General features: G+C 55.8%; 2 protein-coding genes across 14 annotated transcripts in view; both read right to left on the bottom strand.

Moving 5' to 3' along the window:
- Nucleotides 1–7,424, bottom strand: part of EP400 (E1A binding protein p400) — a 62,398-nt gene extending 54,974 nt beyond the window's left edge. For 11 of the 12 annotated variants that reach the window (XM_081123154.1, XM_081123162.1, XM_081123160.1 and 8 more), the window contains exons 1-3: nt 7,299–7,424; nt 3,286–3,427; nt 427–1,763 (exon numbers count right to left, since the gene is read on the bottom strand). In XM_081123154.1, coding sequence (XP_080979280.1) covers nt 427–1,728 — 1,302 coding nt within the window. In that variant the 5' untranslated portion in view covers nt 1,729–1,763; nt 3,286–3,427; nt 7,299–7,424. The remainder of the gene's footprint in view (nt 1–426; nt 1,764–3,285; nt 3,428–7,298) is intronic. The other variant, XM_081123158.1, reaches the window with a different exon arrangement.
- A 1,577-nt stretch (nt 7,425–9,001) lies between these two features.
- Nucleotides 9,002–15,709, bottom strand: PUS1 (pseudouridine synthase 1). Of its 2 annotated transcripts, none has more exons than XM_081122802.1 (6): nt 15,657–15,709; nt 15,080–15,287; nt 13,466–13,603; nt 12,435–12,537; nt 10,743–11,434; nt 9,002–9,626 (listed from the first exon to the last, which is right to left on the bottom strand). In XM_081122802.1, exons 2-6 carry the CDS (start codon nt 15,275–15,277, stop codon nt 9,579–9,581), a joined length of 1,179 nt encoding a protein of 392 aa, XP_080978928.1. In that variant the 5' UTR covers nt 15,278–15,287; nt 15,657–15,709; the 3' UTR covers nt 9,002–9,578. The 2 variants fall into 2 exon arrangements, with proteins under 2 accessions (XP_080978928.1, XP_080978927.1); XM_081122801.1 differs by lacking the exon at nt 15,657–15,709 and adding an exon at nt 15,389–15,514.
- Nucleotides 15,710–17,962: the final 2,253 nt, after the last annotated feature.

The raw sequence follows: 17,962 nt of genomic DNA, 5'->3' as shown, positions 1-17,962 counted from the left end.
TTAATCACGCAAATACCATGTTAATATTTGTTTATTTCTACTTAAATACACATTCATGGAACTTCAACGGGTGGATCTATGTAAGTAAAATGTGAAAACTGGGAAACCAGCCCAAAGGTGTGCACCTGGGCCAGTATGCATCCCCAGTAGGCCAGGGGCCAGGCTGTGGCCCGCAGGTTAGCTCTCCATCCAGGGCAGAGTCCTTGTTCTCGATGAAGGCACCTGGGTCTGCACCTGCCACGCGCCCCCCGCAACTACTAGAGCAGCTGCTCCCTCCCATGAAGAAAACAGCAAAATCCACCTTCCACGTTATGCCCGGGTCAAGTCCTTACGAAACCACATCTGAGAAGCACCCGGGCTCACGGGTTCTTCCGTGTTCAGAGCTGCCTAGACCCCCCCCTGCACGTCCTGAATGCTGTTCCTCACCTCATCGTTGATAACCTCAGACTTCTCCTCCTCCTCCTCTTCCTCCTCCTCCTCCTCCAGGTCCAGGTCGTTCTGCCTGAGGTAAGCTTGTAACGGGGCGTAGTGCTTCTTCTTGAAAGCCAGGAAATCCATCATGTTCCCTTGCAGGTGTTGCAGGAAGAACAGCTCAATCAGGTACTCCTTGAAGGCCTCCCTCAGTGCCTCCATCTCCCGGAGGTGAGAGTCCAGGCATTGCTTCCGCATCTGGGCCAGCTCCGGGGAGGCTGGGGGGATCTCTTCCAGCTTCTTGGGTGCCTTCCTGCTCCCCGTGCATGAGAGGGGCAGGCTGGAGAGGCCAGGAGGCACTGGAGTTCTAGAAGGGCTGCTGGGGGGTGGCGGGGATGTCATCCCGAACGCCGACGCACCCCCAACCCCGGGCAACAAAGGCCGGGTCAGCGGTGGCCCCTGCAGGACCTGTTGCTGCTGCTGCTGCTGGACCAGCTGCCCCTGGATGATGCTGCTGATCTGGGGTGGCAGGCTGGCCGTGGTGATGTGGCCGGGGCTGGCCAATGGTGGCAGGCCAGCTCCGCCTGAGGCCGCAGGGCTCTGAGGTCCCAGGTGGTGCACGGTCCCCCCAGGCTGCCCATGGGGCTGGGACAGTCTCCGTTCTCGCACTGCAATGGGAGCCCCTGCGTGCTGTAGCGGGACCGGGGCTCCCTGGGCCATCTGGGCGAGGCCCGAGCCCTCTTGGAACACGAAGTGCCCACCCGTAGACGGGCTCAAGCTGATCTGCCTCACCAGCACACTGGCATCCACAAAGCCCCCGGTGGGGCTGCTGCTGCACAGGCCCAGGCCGGGCCCAGGGGCGCCTGCCCGCACGCTCTGCAGGCCCGGCCCCGGCCCAGGGCTGGGCTGGGTGGGGCTCTGGGTCTGCACCTGCTGGGACAGTGGTGAGGTGACCTGGATGTAGGACGGTGATCCGTGCTCAAAGCGCCTTGGCTGGGCACTGAACTGGAAGCCCGGAGAGGTGGGGCTGGGGAGTGGCAACGGGGCCAGCGTGAGTGGGGGGTTTCCTGCCACCACTGGTCCCACATTCTGCAGGGCAAGGTTCACGTTTGGCCCAGCTGCAGGGCTCCTGCTCATGAGCTGCTGAACCTGGTACCCAGGCGACTGGGGTGCGGATGGGCTGGCCGAGGGCGCAAAAGGCGCGACAGGGGATGGGGGTGGGTTTGGGTGGGGCTGCTGCTCTTCTTCACTGCCGGGGAAGGCCCGAGACCTCTGCAGCTGGTGCTGGACATTCGGAGGGCCGCTGCCGTGGTGCATTATCGCCCCCCTTTTTTATCCAACTTATTGTTCTCCTGAAAAATCAAAGTTAAAATCAAGTTACTTAAAGGCAAATACAACCATCTGATCACCCCTTATTATGACACCATTCAGCAGCACTGGAGATATGTGAATGTCTGTCCCACTGGCAGCTGGTGCAAAGGACAGTCTTATTAATTCATGCTGAGCTGTGCACACTACGACACTGCAGACAGAATCCTTTAACACACACGAGGGACCGGTCCTTCTGGGCTCTGCTGCGCCTGGGGCCAGGGCATAGCCTGGCAGGAGGTAGGGGGTGCCAACCAGCTACCTTAGAAGGTAACAAGCATCACCTGCTCAAGGCCAAGCAGGGTGTGATGTCAATGGTTTCTTTCCAGACGCTTCAGAGGCCTTTCTGTGTTTCCGCATACTGGGGTCGGTGCCTGTTTCTCCTCATGCAGGTACAGGTTGTACACACAATCCCTCAACACCAGAACTGCGGCCAAATCCCTCGCCAGACAGCAGTTCTTGTGAACACCTGAGCTACCTCATGGTTACACTGTTAATGAAGCCCAAACATAGGAGTCCTGGTGACATTATACCCCAAGGTCCTGTGGGAGGGGCCCAGCCTGTCACAGGTGCCAGGCCAAAACCTGCAGGCACTTACAAGGCAATATCCTCTATGAGAGCACAGGGAGGGGACTGCCAATGAGAAAATCTCACAGGGAGACAGGGACGGCTGAAGAGAGAAAAATTACAAAACTTATAAAAAGGGAAATACACATATATGAATGATTTCACAGTCCCGACCCCTGGTAATATACACATATATGTATGAATGACTTCACAGTCCCAGGCCATCTGTGAAATACACATATATATGAGTGATCTCATAGTCCCCACCCTGGTAATATACATATGTATATATGAATGATCTATGATTCCAAGTCACTGGTAAAATAAGACATTTGTATAAAATCAAAAGCTACAGATGACGGTTGAACAAGTAAAGGCTGAGAAAACAAAAATCAGTGTATATGTAACTCTCAGAGAAGGCACTTGTGTTCTGATGGCTGTCTCTGAAGACAGTCTTAACAGCATGGGCAAGCAGTAGCAAATATATCTAAGTAAGAAGTCAGGACCACAGTAAGGAACAGCCTCATTACTACCAAAAGCCCACTCCCACCATCACCCTCCAAGCAGAAAGCCCAGCAACATAGTGGGCACTGGGGGTGGGCACCGCGTGTAAGGGAATTCTTAGGTACACCACTGTTTTCAATACAAGTTCTGGATCCTTCCTCTGGAAATCTCTCCTAAGGACATTCACCTACCTCTTTTTTTTAAACTACACATAAAAATATTCACTACAGAATAATACAGTTAAAGTAAAAATCAGTATAACAAGAATAACCCAAAGTTCACGTTCTAGATGAAGACTGTGTAACGAAAATGGGAAATATTTCAGGTATGTTACTAAGTAAAAAAAGCAGGACACTGATTGCACAATACAGCCGCTACTCCGCAAAAATGTAAATTAAAAACCATCTGCTAAAACGCTGAAATATGAATACTGACCTTCACCTGGCGAGAGGTAAAAGCACTGGGACAGTCACACACGGGAGCACGTTACTGACACACACACACCAGGAGGAGCACAGGACGCCATTGTGCAGAGCCAGACTCCAGCACGGGCACTGGGGGGTCACTGACATGACATCTGGAACATGCAAAACCACAGGACAGAGATTAGACAGAACCTGCAGTGGAAGGTGGGGAACAGCAGACTCCAGAAAGGCAGGTGGGAACCTGGGGATGTGGAACCGTTTCTATATTTGATCTGTGATGTTGGTTACAAGACTGTGTTTGTCCAAATTCCAGAGCCATATACAAAAGCATGAACTCTGCTATATGTAAATTACTCTCCAACTTTTAAAAAAAGTGGTTCCTGCCCTGGCTGGTGTAGCTCAGCAGTTAGAGCGTCTGCCAGGAGACCAATCAAGGGCACGTATCTGGGCTGCAGGTTTGATCCCTGACCCTGGTCAGGGTGCGCAAGGGAGGCAACCAATCAATGTGTCTCTCTCACATCAATGTTTATCTCTTTCTCTCTCTCCCCCCCTCCCCACTCCCTTCTACTCTCTCTAAAAATCAATGGAAAAAATACCCTCTGGAGAGGATTAATAAAAAAGTGGTTCCTGACTTCAGTAAGCTTATAGTCAAGTTAGAAAAACAAACCACTGTTTATGTAAAGTGTTTCCCCAAAATGTGGCAGAGATACCCCATGCAAAGCAAAGCCACCAATGGCAACACACTTTTTCCCCCCTTACTGGCTGTCTTTAACTTTCAAGTCCATCAGAAAAAAACTAGACTGGATCTGTTAAGCTCATGATTTTGGGGGCAGTACTGCCCAGGAGAAGACTGAGGGCGGGGGCACTGGGTAAGGGCATTGATGCAGCCTGATGAGGAGCAGGGTCCAGGCCCTCCAGGGCACCGCCTGTGACACTCACCGGTGCCCTTGATGGTGAGAACTAGGCTCAGGGTCTGTGCCTACAGCTGCTCTCAGGGCAAGATCATCAAAAGGCACACCTGGACGCTGGCAAAACACACCCTAAGAAATTCCTTCCTGGGCCCATCAGACATACTCAGTAAGTCCTGGAGAGTCAGAGAGGGAGGATGCAACTACTAGAATGTCAGTGGCACCCAAAACTGAAGAGATAGGGAGCACAGGGTTCAGGAGGCTAGTGGAGCCACAAGGGCTGGAGAGTCCCCATGTCACCCTGAAGGGAGAGGCTGGCAATCATGGGAGCCCTGGCTAAATCGACTTAAAACATAGTCTGTTGTTTGGATTTATGTCAGTCAATATTTTTAAATGAGGAAATGTCACATAAAATCTGAAGTCTTCAGCTTCGCTCATTAGAAAAATCCAAGTTCGGGCCACATCCCACCCGGCAACAAGCAGCTGGAGCTGAGCAGAGGCTCCAGGCTGCCCTGCTCACTGTGATCATCACCACGGTCATGGTGCCTCCCCAGGCAAAAGCCAAAGCCAAAGCCAAAGCAGCAGCGCTGATCCACAGCAGAAATGCACTTCAGAAAGGAGGAAGTCCCCGTCCGTGTCCAATGATCAGTGTCTGGATCAGAGAGCCCCCTGCAGGCCAAGAGGAAACACCTGGCAGCGGACACAGGCCTCCGGCTGCAAAATTCCAGAAGCAGGCTTGGCCTTCCCGACTCAGATCGCAACCCATCAAGTCACTCCGATGATCTCTCTACAAGGCTGCTCACAAGTAACAAACTCAATGTCTGATCCTATTCACTCCCAGCCTGTATTTATAAAATGGGATTTCCTGTGACAAAAAGCATTAAAACCAGTGTAACTCCAACACAAGACCTGAAACTGAATTTTTCAAGCACATTCAACTGCAAATCCATCACTCGTAATAAAAGAAATGCAAATTAAATCTTATCTGAAATAGCATTTCTTATCAGACTGACAAAAATTTAAAAGCTGGGACCACACACTGTTGGTGAGGCCCTGTCACCTCTGCCGCAGGATGTAAGCTGAGGGCCTGGGCCCCATTCAACAAACTACACACACTCTGCCCCTTAGACGGGGCAAGTCTCACTACAAATTCACCCTGAACAGCCGCCTGCAATATGAAAGTACATAAGCACAAAGTTTATTCGCTATGGCGTTATTTGCAAATGCAAAATGCTGGAAGTGAACAGTGGTTCGCATTTCAGACTGGCTGACTCCATTGTGGTCCATTCACTCTACTGGAGCCCTGCAGTGGGCGAAAAATGAGGCGAGCTCCGTGAACCGGTGGAGAGCCGTCTCTAGAACATCTGCTCTGAGTCAGAGACGCACAATGCAACAAACTACACTTGGACACTGCCTTCGCACAAGAAGGGGAAAATGACACACAAACGGATGGATGGGTGTGTGATAAAGCAGGTACAGTAAAATGCCAATCACAGAAACCAGGTGGTGGGTAACTTAAATGGAGCTGTTTCAGTGGAGAGATGGGACCAAAAGCTTGACTGACGCTGCTTCAAGAGAAATGGGAGAGGACCTGGTGACAGGGAGTCCACTAGTCTTTCCAATTCTGGTATGAAAGGAAGCTGTGACCTAGAAAGGGTAGCTGGAGTGTCTATATGTTGATGATACTTTGAAGAGAAAATAAACTGAAGGCCTGGAGAAGGCAAGAAAGGGCGGGTCCAATGCAGGCGGTTAAATAAATAACGGTCACAGGTACTAACAGCAATAACTATAGTGGATTCAAGGGCCCACGACCGTGCTAGGGACAGCTTTTTGAAAGCACATAAAATTACATTATACACCTGCAATTATAAACATTAAAAAAAAGAAATTGCATGAAAAGAACAAGGGGCCATAAAGAAACTGCAGCTCCTTGTGCTTATCTTTGGGTGGTAGTATGATTTAGAGTTTTGGGGTTTTTTCCTTCTTTTCTTTTCTCTTTTAATTTTCGTTTGTTAATTCTTGCCTGAGGATATTTTTTCAATTTTTTTTTTTTTTTTAGAATGTAAGGGGGGGACAGAAACATCGATGTGAGAGAGACACACTGATTGGTTGCCTCCGACTGGGGGCTGGGGACCGAACCTGCCACTAGGTACCTGCCCTGAACCCGCCATCCAACCTGCGACCCTTCCCTGCGAGGGCGGAGGCTCTGACCCCTGAGCCACCCGGCCACGGCTGACTTAGAACTTTAAAATACGTTTCCATTTTTTCCAACCATTCAGAGACCATAGGTGTGTGTTTTTATTACTACTGGTTCTACTAAGAAAAGTTACAAAGATCACTTTATGCGCACACATGTAAAAGCTTCACCGCAAAATACAAATAAAGAGAACGACATTCATCTCTGGCCCCGGGGATCAGCGCAATCAGGGGAAGTTCCGCTGCGCGGTTCCCGCAGCCGACGAGCGGCCGCCGGAGCAGAGCCCTGCGGGCTGCGGGCTTCTGCGGGGCAGGGAGGAGGCGGGAGCGGCGCGGGGAGCCCGAGACGCCGCGGTCGGCGCCTTCGCCGCAGGTGTCCCTCGTGGACAGGCTTCGCGCACTACCCTCCCTCTGCACCTGCGCCCGCGCGGAGAACCCACGCGAGGGGAACCCCGCCCGCCCCGCTGAAGGGCTCGGACGACGAAACCCGAGAACCAAGTCCAAATAAAGCGCCAGAGCCGCCGCGGACTCCGGTCACGCGGCGCGAAGACCGCGCGGAGAGCCCCGCGGACCCCACGGCCCGGCCCGGCCCGGCCCGCGTCAGGTGCGCAGAGCGGAGGCGCCCCGCGCTCCCGTCCCGGCGGCCGCGTCTCCGCGCCGAGCCCACCCGTCACGGCGACGCGCGCCCCGAGGGGCTCCGGGCGGACCGCGGGCCCGGGAGGAAAGGGGGCGTAGGCCGCACGACCCCACCCCCTCGCCCCCCGCGCCCGGCCCGCGCCCAGCCCCGCCCTCCCACGGCGGCGGCGCGGCCTGCTCTCTGCGCGACGCCCGGGGGAGGCGGCCGCGGCGGGCCCCTCGGCGCTGCCCCTCGGCGGAGGCCCCCGGAACCCCGCCGCCCGCGCCCCGAGGCGCCACCTACCCGGGGCCTGGGCCGCGCTGCGGCCGCGTCGGGCTGGCTGCGGGAGCCGGGAGCCGGCGGCTGAGGCGAAGGCGGCGCCGCTCCCCTCGGCTCGGCGCATCCGGTCCCGCGGGCGGAAGGAGCGGCGGCGCGCGGCTACGGAGAGCCGGAAGGGACGGGCGCCCGCGCCGCAGCTGCGCGGTGGCGGCCTGCGTGACGTCAGCGAGCGGGAGGCGTCGAGTCGGCCGGGCGAGCTAGAGAGGCCAGGCGAGGGCGTGGGCCGACGGGCCGGCGGCGGACCGGCGCGCCGGGCCGGCTGGAGGGAGACAGCGCGCTCCGCCCAGGGCCTGTGGTCCCGAAGGTGAGCCCCCGAGGGTGGAGGGAGGAGAGGGGCCGGGAGGCGGGGGGCGGACGGGGCGGGGCGTCGCCTCGCGGAACCACCCGGCTGCCCGATTCGTGGTTTGCTCCGTGGCTGGCGCGTCGGGCTGCGCACCGAAGGGTCGCGGGTTCGAGTCCCGATCAAGAGCATGTACCTGGGTTTGCAGGTTCCGCCCCAGTTGGGCATGTTCGGGAGGCAACCAAACGGAGTCGCTCTCCCATCAGTGTTTCTCTGTCTCTCCCTCCGCCCATCCCTTCTCCTGTCTCTGAAAATCCATGGGAAACATACCCTCAGGGGAAGATTAGCAAAAAAGTAAATAAAATGGTTACTTTTAAATAAATAAGTGGTGCTGGGAGAGGGGTGCGACGCTGGGCCCCAACCTCACTCTGCTTGCAAAAGTGAACTCGCGGCGGATCCAAGGCCCACGGGCAGGTGCTGAAGCTACAACATGCAGGTGCCGAGCCTCACAGCCTTGGTCTATGAGGAGTTACACCAAAAGCCTAAGGAACGAAAGAAGAAATAGGTACAGGGAACAGCATCAGAATTAAAAACGTGTGTGCAAGAGGGGCAGGAGGAAGGGAATAAAGTTAGTTGAAGGGAGTGATTTCACGTTTGTGAGTAAAGGGAAAGTTAACGGGGAAGCGGAAGGGATGATGGGGGGCTGAGGGCATTTGTGTCAGACAGGAGGGTGGCTTCTCCCACTGCAACACTGAGAAGGAGGGACTGAGTAAAAGCTTGGAGTAGGATTCAGGAAGGTGGAGGGGGTTCCATCCCATGGCTTCTATTGGCTGATGAAGGGGAGCACAGCCCACCTGCTGAAAAAGAGGCGGGGGGCCACCAGTCAGGAGAGATGGAGTGATTTGAAATGGTGGGCAAGCAAAAACAGGGAAAGTCCTTGAAGGTATCTGCCCAACCCCATGGTGCACGTGTGCACATACATACACAGATGTATGCATACCACATCACATGTACCCATGCACTCACACATCACACATACATAGGCATGGGTATGCACGGACATCATAAGCATGCATGCACACATGTACCCATGTGTGCACACAACCTCCCCACCTGAAACCCTCTTGTAGCTTCTTCAACCGACTTGCTGGTGATCCACCCCCCTCTTCTTTGCTCTGGGTTGGCACTGGGTGTCACTTCATAAAAAGCACTTCCCAGCCTCCCTTGCAGCTAGACAGAACCGTCTGATAAGCTGCTGGCCAATGAGGGAGGGAAGCTGCTGGGGGATATGCTGGGGGAGCTCACTACAGGACATATTCAAGGTTCCCCTTTCTTCTGCCTCACTCCTCCCACCTGGACCGCAGACAGCTGGGTGGACGTGACCAGGATGAAGGCCAGGTGCTGAAGAGGGCCAGCTGGACAGAAAAAAGGTCCTCTTCCAGCCCAGGGGACTGCTGTGCTGGGTCCAACTGCCACCTGTTCTTGTCTGTGCCACCTGTCAGGCTTCTTCTACACACAGCCAAGCCCCATCCTGGTGGCTTGAGGCCAAGTCCTGGAAAGAACCCCTGGCTGCACTGCCTGCTGGGCCTCAACCCTGGAGCCACAGGGAGTGCGTCCTGTCCGCACACGCACTAGGTCACCCGTTCCAACACAACACACAGTGCTCCTCTCAGCTCTCAGTGAAAGACACAGAAAGGACCAAGAAAAGGAGTAACTCAGCAAAGTTTGTATTTAATAAGAAAATCATTTCTTTAAAAAAATAGGGTCTTTACAGGCTCAGGTGTAGAGAGTTCACGCTGAGCTGAAACAGGTTTGTGGCAGGTTCTCATGAGAAAAACGGAGAACGATGCGGGTCTCAGGGTCCTGAGGTTATAAGACTACATCTCGGCTCCCGTCTTGGCGAGGGATGCAGCAGACAGCAGCAGTGGCAGCTCCTGGTGCATGTGTCCACAGGCAGCCCCGCCTCAGTCACTGTCTCCGTCCCCTTCACTGCCTTCCTGGGGGCTGGGGACCTGCAGAGCCAGAGCAGAGAAACAGCTGTGGGGGAGCAGGCTGCCCAGATGTGGGTGCTTTTTATGAACGGGGCTGTCCGTGGTGGACCCCGAGTCACCTTCCAACCTGCCCTTCCGGGAGTGATGCCGGCATTCGTTCTGACTTGGTTGAGGACAAGAGCAGGGTCTTTATAGGGCTCCTCCAAATCCCCAGAGGATGCAATGACTCAGGGGACATAAAACTGGGCAGATGCCTCAGCAGGGTGTGAAGATGGGAAGTAGTCAGCAGCCTCTGTTAATGGAGGGCATGGCCTGGCCCCAGGTCAAAGCTGCACAGGGGCTCCATCTGGCCTCACAGCACTTGGGAAAATCAATAACCATCAACATTTAAAGAGTGGGTGAGTTCACATAGAATTCTGGAATGCCAGTTTCTCTTGGGAAAATGTGAGCTCTAATACCAGGCTCACCTCCAACGTGGCCACCCCTGGCTGGCACTGAGCTGCAGTCGCTCTAACACATGAACTAGTTTGCCACAATCTCCACCGATCCCTATCACATCCCTGGCCTTGGCTGCCATTTATCACCTGACCTGCCCACCTGCTATTCTGACACCTGCCTGCTCCACCTGTGCACCTACCTGCATGAGCAGGCGTTTACAGCTCCAGGTATGGAAGATGAGTGTTTCCCTGGACACCCAGACCAGGGGAAGATACCCCCAGAACACCAGGTGGGGCGGTCACCCTCTGAATACCCACTGCACTGGCAAGAGAGTGTGTGTGCTAACTGACCAGCACTGCCAGCTCGAGAGGGACGTCCCACATCACCTCCACATCACAGAAAGACACCACCAAGCATGTCCCTCGCCCAGGGTCACTAAGTGTGGAGTGAGCACCAGGGTCGCCAGCCATCCGGTTCAATGCCCCAGTCTGGTTTCTCCCGCTCCTGTGTGACCCTGGGGGAGTGATATACCTCTCTGTGCACCTCAGCTTGCTCATGTGAACAATGGGCATGATGACCCCAGCACATAGTGGGTTAGAAGCTTAGCCACAGACAACAGACATGGACGAGCATTAGCTAAGCTCCTGGAAGGACTTGTGCCAGCCCTATAGCTCCCTTGACCCCTGGCCCCAGCCCCACCTTGGCATTGGGGCTGGCTGCTGCGTGGGCAGTGGCACTGAAGTCATGTGTGGGCAGGGTGCTCAGCCACTGGGCCATAGACCTCTCGTGGCGCTCGGTGCTGATGATCGTGGGGTAGATGTGCTGCTCCTTGAAGGCTGCAGCCTCCGCCTCCTCCCGCGCCCAGTCCAGCGGCTCATGTAGCCCGTCGCAGCCGAAGCGCCGGTTGTATGTCTCGAAGTGCACGCGCTCCAGGACGAGGCCGAGCCCTGGCGCCTTGGGCACGTCCACCTTGGCCTCCCCCCAGCTGCGCTCCAGCACGTCCTCGGGTGCGTAGCCCTTGACGATGGCCACCACCAGGCCCACCATCTTCCGGATCTGGTGCGTCATGAAGCTCTGCCCCTTCACCTTGATGACAGCGAACTCCATGCCGTCCCGCTCGAAAGGCTCCTCGCAGAACATGTCCAGGATGTAGCGCTGGGCGCTGGGCTCCCGGGGCCCCTTCTGCGAGGTGAAGTTGTGGAAGTTGTGGGTGCCCTTGTAGCAGGCCAGCAGCCGGTTCACCCGCTGCAGCGTGTCAGCGCTCAGACGGTACGTCTCATCCTGTGCGTCGTGGTCCTTGTGGGCGAAGGCAAATGTGGGCAGCATGTAAACATAGGTCCTGGCATCGCACCTGTTCTTGGAGTTGAAGCCGCCGGTGACACGTTTTAGGCCTGGGGGACAAAGACAAAGGCTTTAGACAAGCCGGGGCCCTAGCACCTCAGCCCACATAGGGACAAGTCCTGACACTGAACCCTGTAACCCACACCCAAGGAAAGGCATCCCAATGCCTGTCAGGCCTGGGGCTGGCAAGGGGCCAGGGTCCTGGGCTCTCGCTGCACGTCCTGTGCTGACCCCAGAGTGAGTATCGCAGCTCTGTGCAGGGAGCGGCGGGACCCTGACCTGAGCCCATCATCAGAAGAAGTTACTCTGCAGACACAGCCACAGAGGCAGCCCCGTGTGCAACAGCAAAAAAGAAAAAAAGAAAAAAAGAAACAACCTGAAAAGCCCAGCAAGCCCTGGCCTATGGCTCGGTTAGTTGGAACAGCATCCCTTACGACAAAGGGTTGCGGAGTCAATTCCTGGTCAGAACACACACCTGAGTTGCGGGTTCAATCCCCGGTCGGGGCACGTACAGGAGACAACTGATCAATGTTTCTCTCACATTGATGTTTCTTTCACATTGATATTTCTCTCTCTGTCTAGAAATCAGTGACAACATATCCTTGGGTGGAGATTAAAAAAAAAAAAGGCCCAGCAATGGGAGTGATCAAATACATTCTAGTTGGCAGAAAAAGAAGGGGAGCAAAGAAAAGATGGGACAGAGAGAAACAGAGGACGGTCTACAGCAGCCACCCCAATACCACGCTACATGTAAATGGCACATACATGACACTTAAAGGCAGAGAGTCAGCTTGCATTTTTTAAGAGGCATTAATTGCCCACATTTTAACTTGACCAAACATGGACTCTCGCATCCAGCGTTTGGTTAAAACAAGGCATGTGCGGCATCAAGGTGCTGCAATCGAGGGATGTTCCAAGTCTGTCCTTTCTGAGGGAGGAGGGAATACTGACTCTTAGCCACCCCACCGTATGCTAAGCAACCACCCTGTTGTCTCAACTCCACACCAGAGAAATCTGGAGACTTCGTGCAGCCCGTGCTGCAAGGCTTACCCAGTATCCGAATGTGTGACGGAAGGTGGCTGTTGATCTTTTCTAAAATGTCATCAATCAGCCACACCTTCAGGGATACAACCTGCCCAGCCGCAGACACACCCTGCAAAGGAAGCACAGGGTGTGAGGGGCCAGCTGGGGCCTGCTCTTCGAGCACCACACGAGGTCTCTTGAACAGAAGGTCCACGCAAAGTTACATCTTTTCCTGGAGGAGTTCTGCTTTTAGAAGTGCATCCGAGAGAATAATCGGGCACGAGAACAAGGCTCTATATACCAAGGGGATAAATGCAGCATAACTTATAAAACATTATAATGATGCCCTAGCCAGTTTGGCTCAGTGGTTACAGCGTCAGCCTGAGGACTGAAGGGTCCTGGGTTCAGTTCTGGCCAAGGGCACGTACTTTGGTTGCAGGCTCCATCCCCAGCCCCAGTTAGGGCTCGTTGGAGCACATGCAGGAGGCAACCAGTCAATGTTTTTTTCTCTCTCTCTCTCCCTGCCCCCTTCCACTCTCTGAAAAGCAATGGGAAAAAATATCGTGTGAGGATTAAAAAAAAAGGACGGTGGATACACCTCAGTGATCTTTTTTTACATTGGTTGCACCCTGAAATGAGATGATGTTGGATACACTGAATGAAATAAAATCATTATTATTAAAACCAATTTCACCCGTTTCCTTTTCTTTTGACTGGCTAGTAGAAATTTTATATTACAGTGGGCCACACGATCCTGTGTGTGTAACTGTGCCTGAGACATGATCTACAGCAGACATTGAGGCCACCATGCCACCCACAGAGGCAACAGAGGACAAACCACGGACAGGATGCAGCCCTGCCACCAGAGGGCGCCAGACCCAGCCACCCATGCATGGACCTGCTCCTGCTCCTCTCAGTGACACAGGCAATAACTCTTTCCATTTAGACTAGTTTTGTCTGTGCATCTGTCATTTGTTACCAAGAGTCCTGACCAACAAAGACGCTGAGGTGGATGGGGGACAAGGGCAGCGAGCCAGAGGGGCAGAGCTGCCGCCTACCTTGTCTGTGCGGGCACACCGCTGGAACGACATCTTCCTCATGTCCTCGCCGTGGTTCTCAGGAATACAGCCCGACCGGACCAGGGCAGATACCAGGTCATCTTCAATAGTCTTGAACTGTGAGGACCCAACGTTCCTCTGAGAAAGAGAGACGAAAACATGGTTTTTGCTCAGTCACGACCCACTAGAGAGGGCCCAGACTGCTCCAGGCAGGGGCAGGCGCGGTGTGCCCACACCCACAGCATGGGGACTGCACCTGTGGCCATGGGGAGACCCTGCGGCTCATCCCCCTAGCAGGGGAAGGAGGAAAGCCACCTGAGGGTACCCACTCTCTAGGAATCCCCACCCCGGGCAGCCAGTGACACAGCCAACGGCAGGCGTTATCTTTCCTCCACCGGGTCAGCTCTGAGACCAGCACCCTCCTGCTGCTGGGCATACCTGTATGCAGCCCCCACCCCAGAAGAACCCCTCCCTCACCACTGTAGGGAAGCAGGATGCTCCCTCAGAGGAACACACCCAGGATACTGCCAGCAGGGGCTGGGCTGGCATCCCTGGCTTTTCCTAAACCCTTTGGTTCATGTACAGCGCGTACAACCTCCTGGGATTAACACAAGTAGGGAAAGACACCCCCTGCTTCAACACTATCCCTGCTGGTTTGCCCTCACCATAATCCTGGGCTACAGGACCCCACGGCCTCCGTGAGACTACCACCCTGACTGCTCTCAAAGGAAGTCTTTCCATCAGAGGGGACACAAGGCCTGCAGGCAGTTGGCCAAGACTCAGCACAGTGGGGAAGTCCTTCCCAGAGTCTACCTTAGAGCTTTCACACTGTGGTGTAGGTAGGTCCAATCCCTTACTCAGCACAAAGTCATAAATGCTCAAGTGACAGGAACAGATATTAACAAACAGGACACATAGAAGAATCCACCAACGAATGCACAAGTGGAACAACAAATAGATGTTTCTCTCTCTAAAAATAAATAAAATTTAAAAACACCAGGATAACAACCCCCCCATCAATTCAGTCTGTCCTTCCGTCCACCCCGGGAGCTACTGTCACTCCCGGCCGGGGCCCAGGTGGTCTGTCTGCTCTACAAACACCCAGGGCTCCTCCGGACTGAAGCCACGGCTCCCAAACCAACGTCACAGTCTACCAGTAGTCAGCAACTTGGTTTCCTGGGTGCAACCTATGCTTTTTAAAAAAAAAAATTAAAAAGGATACAAAGTAACTCACTCCTCCTATTCATAGCAGAAGTTATAACTCCTTTCTCTACGCTCTGTCCCCTTGGAGCCTCCGACCCAGCAGTGAATCTCTCACTGTGAGTCAGGCTCAGGGACCTGACCAAACAGGGTTGAGCCGGAGGAAGAAAGTCTATGTCCACTGTGGGGGCACCTCCAGATTTCGGAAAAGGGTCGCGTTGGCGGGCGGGGGAGAGGCTTCTAGAAGGGGCCCGCCTGCCCCGACTGTCCCCCGAGCGGACCTCACGAGCACCCACAGCCGGCTCTGGGCTCCCGCGCTGCGCCCTGGAGGCCAGGAGGGCTCCCCGCGCGCACGGCCGGGGAGAGCCCGGCGCCGGGCCCGCAGCGCCCGGCCCGGCCCGGGGCCGCGCTCACCTGCATGCCGTGGTAGCCCTTCCCCGAGTACGCCATGAGCAGCACGATCTTGCGCTTGGGCGGCTTCCTGGGCGGCTCCCCGTCCGCGCCGCCGCGGGGCTTCTTGGCCGGCAGCTCCGCGTCCTCCCAGCCCCTGCCCGCGGCCTTCCCGGCCCGCTCCCGCCGGGCCCGCGCCGGCGCCTCCGCCTTCCCGGCCATGGGGGGCGAGCTGGAAAGACGGGCGCCGTCAGCCGGCCCGGCCCGCGGAGCCCGCAGCTCGCGCGCACCCGCCGGCGCGCCGCCGCGACCCGGGCCCGGGGCGGGCATTACCCGAGGAGGCGCCGTCCCGGGCGCGGCGTCCACGCTCCCCAGGCGCTCCGCAGGGCGCCGGCCGCCGCGCGCAGGCCCGGGAGCCCCATGCGCGGCCGGCGGAGGGCACGCGCGGGACTCCTCGCCTCCCGCTGACCCCGGCTGACCCCTGACCTCCCCGCGCCCCCTCGTCCTCCCGCCCCGCCCTCCGGGTTCCCCTCGGAAGTTGGGGCGATCGGGCCACCCTCGGCGGGACCAGAGGGGCGCGTCCCCACGCGTCCCCACTCACGGCGCCGCGGACGGAGCCCCACGCGGACCACGTGGACGAAGGCGGAAGTGCAGCGGGCGGCCACGGCGGCCGCGCGCGGACAAAAGTCCTCCTGGGCGGGGCGGGGGCGGGGCCGGGCGGAGTGGGCGTGGTTTAGGGCCTGTTAGGGCGGAGCTTCCCCGCCCCGGGCTCCCGGCGGGTCGCGGGCGGCCGTGATGCGCCTGCGCACGACCCCCTGCGCGCGCAGCTGGCCCCGAGGGTGCCGCGGGCCGGGCCCGGCCGCAGGGGCGGCGCGTCCCTCCCGGGGGCTGCCGGTGAGGCCCCGACCGGCCCCGTGACACCGGCTTGAAGGACGGACCGGAAGCGCTGGCGCCCCTCGCGACGTGGGCGAACTTGGGAACGTGATGCGCCGCGAAAGGAGCGGACGCGGAGGCCACGTGGTACGTGAGCCGCGAGTGTGAAACGCCGAGAACGGGAAGCCGGCGGCGGAGAGCGGAGGGTAGACTGGCGCCCGAGGCTGGACAGGCGCTCCGGGCTGCAGGGAGCCGCGGGCGGGCCCCCAGCCCTCCTGGCTGCGGCCCTGCGGGCCTGGGCGGCGGGGACCGTGGGGAACGCGCGGGAGACCGAGGTCGCCCCGCAGGGCAGTGCCCCCAGGCCCAGCAGTCCCGCGCCCGCCGGTCACCGTCGGTCTCCTGCTCAGGGGCGTTTATAGCAGCCTTTTTCATGATTCCCAAAACTCGGAAACACCAGGGTGTCCTCCGCAGGTGCACGGGAAAGTAAATGGTGGTACATCAGACGGTGGAATATTACTTAGCATTAGAAAGAAATGAGCTATCAGGCCATGGAGAGACGCAGGATATTACTCAGGGAAAGAACCCAATCTGAAAAGGCTACATACTGTATGATTCCCACTATATAACCTTCAGGGAAAGACAAAACTATGGAGACAGTGAAAGATCCGAGAACGGGCTGGGGAGATGAACAGGCAGAGCAAGGAGGATTTTTAGGGCCTTTTAAAACTACTCGGCGTGACGCTATGACGTCAGATAGATGTCATTACACATTTGTCCAAACCCACAGAATGTACACTGTGGACTCTGGGTGATTGCACTTGGTCAGTGTCGGCTCATCAATTAACAAACATTCCTCAGCAATGCGAGATACTAACAATAGGGGGGCCCGGCCAGGCATGGCTCAGCAGTTGAGCATCTATCTAGGACCCAGATCTCAGTTCGATTCCCGGTCAGGGCACATGCCCAGGTTGTGGGCTCAATCCCCAGTCAGGGGCATACAGGAGGCAGCCCATCAATGACTCATCATTGACGTTTCCATTCTCTCTCTCCCCCTCTCCCTTCCTCTCCCTGAAATCAATAAAGATATATTTTTAAAAAATAAATAATAGGGGGAATAGAGGGGTGGAGGAGAGGGGAGTATAAGAGAATGTACTTCCGGCAGTTTTTCTATAAAAATAAGGTCTAGCCCGGCCGGGCGTGGCTCAACAGTTGAGCGTCGACCTAGGATCCAGGTGATCAGGGTCCAATTCCTGGTCAGGGCACATACCCGGATTGCGGGCTCGATCAATGACTCTCTCATCATTGATGTTTCTATCTCTCTCCCTCTCCTTTCCTCTCTCTGAAATCAATAAAGATATATTTAAAAAAAAAAAAAATCTTAAAAAAAAATATATATATATATATAAAAATAAGGTCTATTAATTTAGCAACAGCAAAATGCCATGATTGTCTCCATCCCCTTTGGGCATTTGTTACTAACCCATAGGAGCCCCACAGACCAGATGGGGCAGTACAGGCCTCAGTCCCCACCCAGCTGGGCCCTTCCTGTCTGGGGACGAGTGTGGCACTTGAGGAAGCCAGCCCGGAGGAGGACCCTGCCTTAGGAAGCCCCACCTTCACTTCCTCTGCTACCTCTCCATGAACTTTCGCTTTATGTTGCGGTTAGCTTTTTTGGTAATTTAATGGGTTATTTTTAACTTATAAAAACATTATGTAGTTGAAAAAATGCACAGCCTACAACTCAACATTAGAAAGAGGTACCACCCAATTCAAAAATGGCCACAGGACTTGAATAGACATTTCTCCAAAAAAGACCTACAAAAAGATGCCCGAGGTCACTGATCATCGTGGACATGGGAACCTACACCTCAGCACGTATAGAATAAAGAAACGGAGGCCAACTGGCGCTAGTGAGGATGTGGAGAAATCGGGTGGGGACGGAAATGGCCTTGCTGCCGTGTAAAGTCTAGCGCTGGTTCCCCATAGTTGTACACAACCTGCATTTCTCTCCAGGTGAAGCCCTGGAGAACCCAG

Source organism: Miniopterus schreibersii (genome assembly GCF_964146895.1).
Source record: "Miniopterus schreibersii genome assembly, chromosome: 20".
Classification (NCBI taxonomy): Eukaryota; Metazoa; Chordata; class Mammalia; order Chiroptera; family Miniopteridae; genus Miniopterus; species Miniopterus schreibersii.
This window is presented reverse-complemented; position numbering and strand designations above follow the sequence as displayed.